A 12,862-nucleotide genomic window follows, 5' to 3' on the forward strand; every position below is an offset into this window, starting at 1 on the left:
GTTGGGTTCTAGTGATGCTCTATATAAGCAGGCTGACTGAACCCTTCGGTTCAGTTCTGTTCTGGCCTGTGAATAAACAAGAGCTGTTTGAAGAATCACTGTGTCATCTGATATGTTCACCCACAACTTAACAAGTGCCACCACTACTTCACCAATGGGACACAGCACACACACCCTCCACATCCTGAGAAAAACCCTTAATCCCAATTTCATTTCATTACATTTTTTGGGTGGATTTACAAAAATAAAAATGCACATCAATACAATTTTTTTAAAGAAAGAAGCAAGAGTAGAGGCAGACACACAAAGCATTAAAAAACAACAAGACGACTCTCCTGAACTGCTGCTTCTGATCGTTTCTACTTCTTGCCTTGCCTAGACCATGGAGTTGGTTTGTTTGTTAGCTAATGCTGCAGAGGAGCATGTTGTTTGGAGGTCTAGGCTAATGGTTAATTTACCAGCTAACTAGTAATTTTCCATGTATTCCAAAATACCGTCCCATATATACGGGAGTCTTTGGCCGGTTGGTTTGGGGAAGATAACATTCCAAATGTAAACAGATCAAGTAGCTTTTGCTTTAGTATGCAGATAGCCAGGAACCATGCCTTTTAGATGTCCAGTTGCCGCACTAATTTTAACGTAGGACAAGATATGGATCAGCAATAGTCATGAGATCAGATGACAATTTATACTTTTTAGTTATTTATGGCCCTAAAGATAGTATAATATCTGAGTAATTCAGGCTTCAAAGAACTCCATTTTGGACCTGAAACCAGGGGTACATTATTTTCTGACACTGAATATGGAGCTTTTGGGTGCCCTCTAAACACTAGATAATGCTATGTGGTTTGGCATCCATTGATTCATTTACCCCAGGAACACCTAAAATTAACCTCTAGCCTTGCTAATAGCATGAGTCACATGGTTCTTTTTATTTCTTTTATCTGCTTCTCAAGGGACCTATGTGTTCCCAGTGGGACTGTAGCCAGATCTGAGATTCTTTTTTAAAAGGTGGCATTGGGGGTGGGGTAGGGGGAGCCATTTTTGTTTTGCTACCCCAGAAACCCTGGGCACAACTTTGTTTTGCACCTAGCAGAAGCTAATCTAATGAAGACTATGGGTAGGCAAACTAAGGACCGCAGACAGTCCAGGCATCAGCATGTTTTTATATGAGTAGAATATGCTCTTCCATTTAAAATGCATCTCTGGGTTATTTGTGGGGCCTGCCTGGTGTCTTTACATGAGCAGAATGTGTACTTTCATTTAAAATGCATATCTGGGTTATTTGTGGGGCATAGGAATTTGTTCATTCCCCCCCCCCAAAAAAAATATAGTCCGGCCCCCCACAAGGTCTGAGGGACAGTGGACCGGCCCCCTGCTGAAAAATTTTGCTAATCCCCTGTTTTAGACTGTCTCAATCTGCAAGTTGTATTTTGCTTAACATCTATCCTACCCTGGCGTCAAAACAGGTATTTATGCTTTTTGTTTATCCTCATACCATTGTTTCATGATAAAGACCAGAATGGATTTTTTTGTTGGGTCAACATTTGTCAGGAAATCGTAGCTGCACTTCTCCACTACAAAAACGCGGGCCATCATTTATCATACAAAGACTTTCACTTTGCAATCCACCCCAGCAACTTTTCTTTAACACATCTGAAACCCTGGATGAGGGGAAAGTGGTTTGGTGGCTGTGGTGTTGCAGAGGCAAAACAGTAGGTGGAGAAAAGCTAAGCATCCTTGCCTTCTCCTCCTCCTTTGCAAAATATTCCCATTCTCCACCCCCACCTCCCAACTAGGAGGAGCATGCCTGGGTTTTCAGATTCATGTGGATTGCTAAGCATTTAGCAGTACAATACATTGCATATTTATTCAGAAGTAGGCCCCACTGAGTTTATTCCTTAAAGGTGTACAGAACTGCTTGCATAGTTCCAGAGAGAGGTGATATTCTAATTGCAGAGCGGAACAGCAGAATTTGTTCACATCATTAAGACATTATAGACATACTGTTTCCTCCCCCCAGATTTCTCTTTCTTTTATTTCAAGGTTCAAGGTTACATTTTATCTCTCAACAGTTATAATCCTTATTCTATAATACTAATGACTTCCTGCTCATCTATCCTTGATATTTATAATCACAATTACAAATAATTGTGTCTTAAAATTCCATCACATCCAGTTTCATCCTCTTTAAAAAGTAATTCAATATATTCTGCTATTTTCTCTCTCTTAAACTTCAAACCCTGCTGAGGCCTTCACATATTTAAAAATATTTTTTTAAATAGACAAGAAAGAGGTTGCAGTTCTCCTTGAAAGATATACTGGGGTGTGTGTGTTGGAAAGGTGTTACAACCCCATGATACCAGTAGGGGAAGCTCTGAGGGAGTTTTAGAGCACCATGCTTGAGAAGAAGATACATGAATGAAAGCATGCATTGATGTGGTAGCAAGGCTCAGCATTCAGAAGGCAAATAAGGAAAATGCCACTGAAACTGGTTGTTGTTACTTTCGGAGATTCCATTGGTCCTTTCTTGCTTAGGCCAACATAAGTTTTGAGAAAAGGTTAACCCACGCAAGACCCAATCCTGATTGTGCCATTCCACAGCTAGTGGGATATATTTGTTTGTTTGTGGGGGAACTGAACATATGAGATACAATTGCACATTTAGTGTAATGTCTAGTTTGGACTTTAGCATTATTGGATTATATCCAATTAAGTTCTCCTGTTCCTGCAGAGACTTATACAACAACAGTTCATGGAAGAACTTCCTCTCCCTTTTTCCGCACAACCCATTGTTTTCAGAAATACATGACGTTCTAAGTGAAAGTTCAGAATCTTTCAGGCATGGATCATGGCTAGGAAGGGAAACTGGAAGTATGCTTTCATTTCCAAAAATAGATTGACAAACATCCTAATCCCAGTAAACAATCTAATTAATAATGATGGCTATATTTGTAGTTCAATCCCATGTATGTTTACCCCAAAACAAGTCCTGCTCCCAGTTACTTGCAGTTTGGAAGATGAAATAAAGCAGAACTCTTTCATATTGTTATTAAATGCAATTGAATATCTAAAATCATTTCAACTTTTAGAGACAGGCTTATTTTCTGGGCCTTTTGGCTAAAAGCATGAGCCTCTTCTGGTTTGCATGAGAATGAAGGACTACATACTATTTTAAAGCCAGATAATACTAATATATTACTGTATATATTTTTAAGAACTCATTTATTGATAGTTTCTATTTTCAACTTTTATTTATTTAAACAAGTTTTAGTCAACTCTTTACCCATGCCCTCAGGCTTGCAATCTAAAAAGAAAATAAGGGTTTCCTCGCTTTCCCAGCTGGCAAAAGCTATGAAGAAAAACAAAACATTTACGCATGCTTACACATAAGTAAGCTCCACTGAGCTCAATGGGGCATACTTCCAGGTAGGTGCGAAGAAGCCCCTTTTCCCAACCTGTGACGCTTTACAGAATTGTGGAACTCCAACTCCCATCAGCCCCAGGCCCAACGGCCAATGGGCAGGAACGACGGGAACTGCAGTCCAGCACCATCCACATGGCGCTTGGGAACAGCAGCCGCAACGTGGGAAAATCAAGACTCGGGTCGATAAGAAAGCACAGCATCGCATGAGCCTCGCAGATTTCCAGCGGCCGCCGCAGCTTCAGCCTTCCTGCTCTTTTTTAACCCTCCTCCCACTCTCTTTTTCCGCAGCCAGAAGAAACTCTCGCTTCTTCTCCGTTCCCGTTCAGAGGTTCTGTTCCCTCGGAGTTTGCGCCGGGACTCCATTTCCCATCGTCCCTCGGGAGGGCGGTCGCTTCCGGGTTGCTGTGCCGGGCGCGCGTGTGGAGGGGGAGAGAGGGGCGGGGAGAAAATGTTGGAGGAAAGGCAGTGTGTTTACTTCCGGCCACCCTGAGCGCGAGAGCGAGAGAGAGGAGAGAGCGCTTGTGTGTCTCTCGCCCGCCGAGGCTGGTTGGCTGAGGGGACCCGGCGGGCGCTGCCTTGGGGGCGGGAACCCAGCGGAGCCGCCCGGAGCAGCAGCAGGAGGAAGACGAGGCGGCGGCGGCGAAGAAAGAAGAAGAAGAAGTAGCAGCCGAAGTAGCAGCCGCCTCCTCCTCCGCCTGAGGGAGGAGAGAACGGGGCGCCAGGCGGGAGAAGGTCCGGTGCGGGACAGGCGCCACCCATGAGCCGCCTCAGAGGCCGGAGCGGGCGGTGAGGAGAGGAGCTCAGGCGGGCAGGCAGGGACGCAGCCGGAGCCGCCTGCTTGCTCGCCCGGCCCAGCACCGCGGCGGCGCAAGGCAGCAGGCGGCGTCATGGACTGGCTCATGGGGTGAGTAGCCTTGGCTGGGCGAAGCGGGGGGCTGGGCTGGGCTGAGGTAGGGTTTTGTGCTTCGTTCCAGCTTCCTCGTGGGGTAAGAAGGTCAGAAGGGAAGGTGTTTCCGGGCTTGCTGGCGGCTGCTCCCACCTCCTTTCCTCTCCCCCCTCAGGCCGCGGGGGTCGTTTTGGCACGGCGCTGGCAGGGTCAGGTGCAAGTTGTTCCTGAGTTGTAGTCAAGATTGGATTAACTTGGATTAAATTAGCGCCCAGCATACTTTAATCCAAGCCACCACCTTTCTACTGATTCTCAGTCGGGGCAAGGTAAAGAATGGGAGAAGATGAATTTCATGCTGCCTGCCCGAACATGCATAATGTGTGCGCGCGCGAACGCGCACGTGTTATGCACACATGCGGATTTGGAAAGTGCATCCTTATGCATGGAGTGGAGGTTACAATCTTTGATTTGCCATCTAGAATCAGGGTGGTAGTTACTCCAGGTAAGCAAGTCCTGAGATTTTTTTGATTTTTTTAAAAAAAGATGCAATCTGTGAGAGTATTTGGGAACTATTTTATGCTTGGTTATGCATGCACTGTCCTATGCAGTTGTGTAAGAACCAGAGACTATAATGCAGGGGGTGTCCTGGATTTCGGGGGTGGGGGGAGGGCAGCAGATCAGGCTTGAATAAGATGCAGTTGCTATAGAAACCTTAACCCTGACACAGCACCAGGATGTCAAGGAGGAATTTCCAGTGGTGGGAGACTTGGCAAGGGGCACAAAAGGGAGTGGTGTGTGAGTGAAATGCAAAGTGCTCACTTTGATGGGAGTGGTACATTGGTCTCATGTGGGTATATGGTGGTCAGTGTATTAAGGTTATGCTGAGTGGCAGAGATGCTGTATCACATATCCGTAAATGGCATTTTCTAATTGCAAAATATGGAGCATCACAACAGCTGGCTTGGGATCCTGTGCTGTTGGAAAGCAAGGAATACAAAATGGTTGGTAATACCTGGTTGGGATTGAAGTGCTTTGTAATGGTGGGGGCTTGACAAGGGAGTTTCTGAAAAATCATAACTTGTTCAGGCGGAGGGGCAGAGAGGTAATGTGCAATAATGTTAGGAGTGGGATTTTTTTTTTTAAAAATGGGCTGATGCTTTTATACTTGTCAGCTGTCCAGGACATGAATATTGCTTAAATGGGTTAAGAGAGAGGAGAAATGTAGCATACATATATTGCTGTAACCCATCAATTTAGTAATAATTTGGATTCAGGAACAGCAAGTTGCAGCACATTTCTGTCAACTTAGACTTCTGTTTTTGCAATATCACTTCAGGTCACACCTTAAAACTTTTCCAACAGTTTGTCTGCTAGAATGTAAAAGAGGAGACCTTGGCGGAGGTTAAAACCAAATCATTGCCACCCCAGGGGGCTTGGAGAGTTTGGGATTAATAGTACTAATTACCCAGAGAGACAGAAGGTAGATAGCTATTTGCTGTTGGTTTTAGGGTTGAAAATCTCAGGCAGCTGAGGGATGCTAGCTATGATTAAATGCAAATGCTTGAATACTGACTGCACAACTATTCTTGACTTGGGTGAACTATGAATAACGGTGATGCGAAATTCATTGGTGAGTAAGATGTGTTCCATAAATGTGCACTCAAGTTATTTATCTTTATGTAACAATTTGATCTTATGCCAAAGGATAATAGTTTGATAGGATATCATAGAGTTTTAGTAGAGGGGTCACAAGCCTTGTGCAATTTTAGATGTAGGTGGGGAAGGTGTCTTATGCTTAGGGTGACTGAAATCAAATCAGTTTTGGGTAATACTTCTAATAAGGGTTTCCGGCTGCATATGCTGCTCCTCGAGAATACTTGCTGGGACATCTGGAGCAAGCATTGACTTTATGTGTATTATCAGATTAGGCGAGCTGGCTGATAAATTGTATTATGCTTGCATGTATGCCCATCAGTAGAGATGGGTAACATAATGATGGTTAGTTATTTAAAACCTCAGAGGTTTTTCAGAGTTAGGTCAGTTACTCCTTTGATGTTTGTGTTTATAAATCATAACGTATAGAAGGTAGAATTGGACCGTGTAGTTATAAGTAACACTTAGGGTAATTTAATGCAAATTGTTTGTGCTGACCTTTTCCTGAACTGAATCATATATAGATGAATAGAATTGTGTACTTAAGTGTGGCTGGGATTCTTACAGCATTATGCAAATCAAACTTAAATTGCTATACGTGCTTGCTGCTATTACCTGCAACTTTTTGAACACTGTTCACAGTAATGGTGCCTGCTTTGTTTTATCTCAGTTACTATAGGCTTTCTACTTGTGTAGTCTGGTTTTGAAGCGGGAAGCCTTCAAAAGTTAATGTGTGCACTTCTAGAACAAAACACATAGTATTTTACTACTGTAGCAAAGTTCTGATAATAGACAACAGACTTGCAACTAAAACTTAAAAAACAAAAGCCTAGTTTGCATGTTAAGATAAATTATTATTAATAGCTTACTACAATCATAGAAATTGGACCCTTTTGACGACTCCCCCTAGTGTGAGTAAAAACTACAATGCCTGACTTAGTGTTCTGTCTGAAGTGCGGATCATAGTTTGTTTTGGTCCACACCATGATTAGTAAGCCACGAACAAACCTTGGCTTCACATCATGGTATGTTTGTCCTAAAACAAAACTTGCTGTAAGGGAAACACTACTATGATATTGGGGTCTCCAAAACAGATGATCAGGGGAATGTTTTCTTGTGAAGAATCTTTGTTCATACAGTGTTTTACAAGGCTGTAGGTCCTGAATTGCTGGAAAATAACAAACCACCATCCTTGATTCAAACATAATGCTAAGCCACTGTGGTTTGTTGCTTGCAGCAACAAATTAACAAAGCCACAGCCACCCCTCTAAAGCTTTATGCTACCTTTTAAAAGAGGGATTTCTGTGAAATAAACTTTGTGTTTCTTAACTTTGTGTTTTCCCTCCAATACTATTGCGCATTAATTTTCTTTAGTCCTTTACCTAATTACCCCTGAATAAAGCCTGTTGGAATAATTCATAGTCACAGAATTGTAGAGTTAGGGATCCCACAGGTCATCTAGTCCAACCCCCTGCAATGCAGGAATCTCTGCTAAAGCTTCTGTGACAGATGGCCACCCACCTCTGCTTAAAAACCTCTGAGGAAGGAGGGTCCACAACCTCTCGAGTGAGTAATTGGGACTCACTTTTGAGTAGACATATACAGTGGTACCTCAGTTTTCCAGCATCTTGGAAGCCGAACGGTTTTCGAGCACTGAAAACCCAGAAGTATGGTAATTGCTTTTTATACTTTTGTATTGAGCAACATTGACAATTGTCCTTATTCTAGGCTTTCACAGTTTCAAGTTCATTTGCTCTTTTGAGCCATTATTCAAAATCTCTGGTTACCTGAGTGGAAGCATGGTGCAGATGTAATGTTTGCTGATCTCTTAGGCATAGTTAAGAGATTGGAAGCATGCACAGACTCGGGTGCTTTCTGTGTTTAACATGATGCGTGGCATAGCATCCTATTTGTACCATGGTTAGCTTTAACCAGGGTTTGATTCTCGTTTATAAGCTTTGGTTAAAGCTAACTGTGATGGGTGTTTACCCTCATTGTGGTAATGGCCCTACAATATATTTTTATTGTTTTATTGTCTGAGTTTCTGTGGGTTTTGGGGGGGGCTGTACACAACTTTGAAATGCAAATAATTAAGCAGTATGGAAATAAATATTAGGAAACACTACATTCACACCAAGCCTAAGGGCAGTAATCAAGATGACTTTGTACTACCCAGAAACATTGTGCTTCTCTTTCGTGTTCTTGTATGATTTGCTGAAATTTTGAGGGAAGAACTATGTGAAACAAACTGTCATAACTGGATCACCAAATTTCTATGACCTTTCTTTACATTAGTTAAATATTGTGTATCCTGCTGCTGAACACTGCCATATTCATGTCAAGGTCAGTGACTTACAGGTGTGTGCAAATCCAGTTAGTCTGCACAGGTGTTGCACAGCAAAGGGGAATATGTTAAGCAATATATTGCAACTTTTAAGAATGGGAGATTACAATTTTCCTGTTATATGTAGACATACGACACACCAGTTTGAATGGAGTTCAGAGTTGCATTAGGATTTTGTGCACTTAAATTTGGTATGAATATGTTGAGCTTTGTTTCCTTTTGGAAGAGGATTGATTGCTATGAAAGTTTGTTCTGTTAGTTTTAAGTGTCAACAAATAGTATCCGTGGTTGTTTTTAGTTACATAAATTTCTTAACTTTTTATGAAGGAACAAAACTTAATACATTTGTAGTTCTGAAGTGACAAGACAGTGACCATTTCATCATGGGAGCTGATATAATGTTATGTGACAATTAAAAATATTTATTGAAGAGCACCTTAATTTAGGAGACATTTTAACATCACCTGTCAAGTTTATATTCTTCATACATTTTGCACATTTCTGGCACCTTCTATGTAGAGTGTCAAGTATTGTTCTTCTTTCTTTCTTTCTTTTTCTTTCTTTCTTACATGCAACACTGTAATTTTTAAAATATCAAAACAAATAAATGACATAAAATGTAAAGTTGAGGTGTAGGGTTGGAGCAGTTCCTGATGTTGTCTTTGCCTGTCTTCCTTGCTCTCTTCTTCCTGCCCACAGGACAGAACATGTAATTTGAAAAAGTAAACATTGTGCCACAGTAACTAATGGTGTAGCATCAAAAATTGCTTATTCCAGTGGAAATAACTCCTCGTTTAAAGTTAATTGGAGCCATACTTCCCCAAGCACTGCTCATGGGAGCCACCAGTTTTCTCTGAGTCCTGTTTCCTCTTGCAGCCCTCAGAACCCTGTGAAAAGCTGCTCCGGAGAGTTTGAGGCAGGAACTTCCTCCACTGGTACTCAGTCCTTTTCCCCAACAGAAAGACAGATCTGGATCCATGTTACCCCGAGAAGTGATGGTGACATACAAATATGGTTGTATTAATCAAACTATGGACATCTTGAATGGGAATTTCCAATGTGCATGTAAACTTAGAGTTACGATGCTAACATGAAACATTTAACATGTTTAGGTCCTCGTGTGGTAGATGAAATCTAAACATTTTAGAACTGCATTAATAGATTGGATCATGGCCCAAGGTAAAATTTAGCTGTCATGACTGGTAGACAACTTCATGAAGAAGTCCTCTATCAGCGGCTAATTTCTTTTAGAGCCATCTTAACCAATACCCTTCAGCATATATTGTGGCAGCAAATTCTTTAATTTCTTAATTATGCATTGTGTGACAAAGCTCTTCATTTTGTTTGGCCTAAATTTAATGCTAATCAGTAGATTAATTTGTAGTTTGTCAGTAAGCCCTAGAATATCATCTCTTGTCACCTCTAATTCTTGAGATGCCTTGCCTGAAAAAAGTAATTTAAGCATGATATCTAATATCTTCCGCTGAAGATTGATGCAGAGAAGCAGAATGATATTGCCCTGCCCTTCTTTAGTACTTTCACACCTTGGCTATCTAACAGTCACCTCCCAGGCTAGTTTCCTGCTTCTGTTGTTACTTACACAAATGTTGGTCTTAATGTTTTTAACATGCCTATTGTCAGGACACCTTTTTGTCAGTTTGTGTTTCACTTCATTTGGACAGGACTTTAGAGGAAACCTCCTTGGCTTTTATGGCTTCCTTGTCTCTGCTTCTTAGCTATACTGGCATACCTTTGGACTTGGTCTCATCTAGGCAGCTCTGTAACTAAAGTTTCTAAGATGTTTATCTAGACATTTTTGTCACAACCTTCTAAACATTGCTCCTCCATTGCATTGATTGCATGCATGCATGTAAAAGACATTTTTAATGACCATCATGGGAGATAATGTGTAAACCTGTTCTGAGTTTCACTCCTTTAATCAGATTGCACATAACCTCTGTTCCTACTACAGACTATTATTAGGGAGTCTAGAACTCCCTAATGTTTGTTAAAAGTGCTGCAGCTGCTTAGGTCAATATAATTATTTGTTAACTAGCTGTCTTCTTTGTTGACTAAGCCGTCTTCTGCAAGGAGGCTTCAGAACTCTTGGATTTTTTCGTTGGAAAAGTACTTCTAGTAAAGTTTCAACTGTTTTTTGTCTCAGTCTGGTTTACATGTCAGTCACAGTAAGCTATAGTTTGAAGTAAACTACTATATTTGTGCCTGCTTTGTTACCTAACTTGGCAAAAGGAAGAACCCATGGAGTGGATGACTTAGCATTATATGTGATTCACTGTGCATGGTTTTTTCTCTCTCCAACCATGAGTGGAAGTCAAAGTGTTTCTCGTAGCTTACTACTCGATACTTGTTTCGTAGAAGCAAATCATATGTAATGTCAAGCCAGTTTCTCCATGGCTTCTCCCAGCTTGGCAACGGAGCAAGGGAAGCAGGTGAGATTGAGCAGAGTGCACCAGCACATTGCTTGTTCATGGTAAACCTTAGTTTAGTTCAGATTATGGTTTATTACAATGTGCAGACAAGACAGTGTGTGCGCACGATTCGTGTGTTTACCATTATAAATGTTTTATATTTTGTTTATGGTACTATAAGGGTCTACTATGTTGCACACTTCTAGAACTAGTTTTGGTATCATGTATAAGTGAGAACCATGAAGGAGTTAAGAAGGTTGGCAGCTACCCAAAACAGTTAAACAAATTAATGTTAAAAAAATAGGCACCTTGTCTGAACATAACAGCAGTCTAATACAGGAAATGAATTAGATCTTAAACATTTATTAAATTTCTCTGTGGCTTTGTTGAGACAACTTAGAAAATTTGGGGAATTTCTCAAGAGCAGCTAACAGATCAGATACAATCTTATGATATAATCTCATCACTATTTCTTGCAGGTAGACTTTCTCCAAACCTCTGTTTGAAGTGGATTCGAATCCAAGTTGGTTACTACACATAGAAACATAAAATTGTAGAGTTGGAGGGGAACCCAAGGGAATCTCAACACACTGCCTCCCATCCAATTTGAAACTGTATTGGACCCTGCTTAGCTTTGCAAATGTTCTGACAGTTTTATTGCTACTGTGCAACTAGATAGTTGCTATGGATGGATATTGAGTTTAAAAGAAACTTTTCCCTTTTTGTAAAGCCTTGTTGGTGTCACTGATTTACACAGCTGCAGTGTATATGCTTGCTTTCAGTTCTCATTTAGGCAGGTGTTACTCTTTTGTATTCCCACTGCTTTTTTTTTTTACCTTTGTGAACTTCTTTCCCTCTACAGAAAACCACTGAAGATATCAGACCTATGTTTTCCACCCATGAAAAGGTTCATATATTGAAATGTTTTGACCATCATATGCCATAAATGTCTGATATAGTGTTTTCAATAATTTTTTGTGACTTCTTCAAAAATACTTAAGGGTATAGAAAAAAATAATTGGGAAGTTAGACAATTTTTGGATTCACCTAGCCGCAGCATTGAAAATTTGTCACCTGGCTATTGGCCACTTGTGACCATTTTGCACCTGGCTATTGGCCACTTGTGACCAAGTGAAAATGCCCGGGCACCAGGCAGGATGGTGCCTGATGACTTCACCCTCTGGAAGTACATGCCTGGGGATCCTTGGATCCTGATTACTGTTTTCACACAGTAGCAACACATCCTGTAAAATTTTATACATTATATTTTATCTGCACTATCAGAATGAATTCCAGGAACCAAAAAGTTGTATTGAGAAATACAACTTTCAAGCTGTCTGGCCCCAAAAATGGCACCTAGACATTCTGTTTTGGTGACTATAACCCTGGTTTAAGGAGCCATCTGGCATATGCATATATCTATATTTATAGCTATAGCTATCTATCTCAGAGTTTCTAATACTCCCTGGTAGGTAGTGCATTTCATTGTTGTAACAGAAGAAATAAGTGGATGATCTCCCATTACAAAAAATTAACTCAGTAAGAGAGAGTTTTGGCTTCTTATATTCCGTAGGACACTGTGAAGCTTATTCATAGCAGGGGTGCTCTAAATATGTTTGCATTAATCAGAGCAGTGATGGGAATTTGTGGTCCTCCAGATGTTGCTGGATTACAGCTCCCATAATCCCTGACCATTGGCCATGCTAACTGGGGTTGATGTGAGTTGGAGTCCCAACGACACCTGGAGAGCTGTTGTTCACCACCACTGTCCTAATGGAGAGCAGGTAAAGATACACAGTGAAGATACACAAAAAATCAGTTTGAAGCATCCTGTAGCATGGTGTTAGTAAAGAAAAATTAAGGCCATGTTCCTGAAGGTAATATCCTTATAATGATAATGCACTAGTTGCATCATTTCTCAAGCTTTGGCATTCTGTTTGTGTATTTGTAGGTACAGGCTTGTTGTTTCTTTTTCTTTTAATAGGCAGCACACAGGAGAATCTCCAGGAAAGATGTTAATGCTAATGGTTATATATGTATGACATAGGTACTGATTTGCTTGGTTTGGATGAGATATTCAAGGAGTTCTGTATTTTTCCTTCATATACCAAACAGGGTTCACA

The 12,862-nt window shown here is 41.0% G+C and overlaps 1 protein-coding gene across 1 annotated transcript in view; it reads left to right on the forward strand.

Annotated features, from left to right (window-relative positions):
- The first annotated feature begins 3,822 nt into the window (after nucleotides 1-3,822).
- MOB2 (MOB kinase activator 2) overlaps nucleotides 3,823-12,862 on the forward strand; it is a 100,335-nt gene continuing 91,295 nt past the window's right edge. Inside the window, exon 1 of the mRNA XM_083723569.1 lies at nucleotides 3,823-4,331. Coding sequence (XP_083579695.1) covers nucleotides 4,315-4,331 — 17 coding nt within the window. The 5' untranslated portion in view covers nucleotides 3,823-4,314. The remainder of the gene's footprint in view (nucleotides 4,332-12,862) is intronic.

Source organism: Podarcis gaigeae, assembly GCF_964106915.1.
Source record: "Podarcis gaigeae genome assembly, chromosome: 1".
Lineage (NCBI taxonomy): Eukaryota > Metazoa > Chordata > Lepidosauria > Squamata > Lacertidae > Podarcis > Podarcis gaigeae.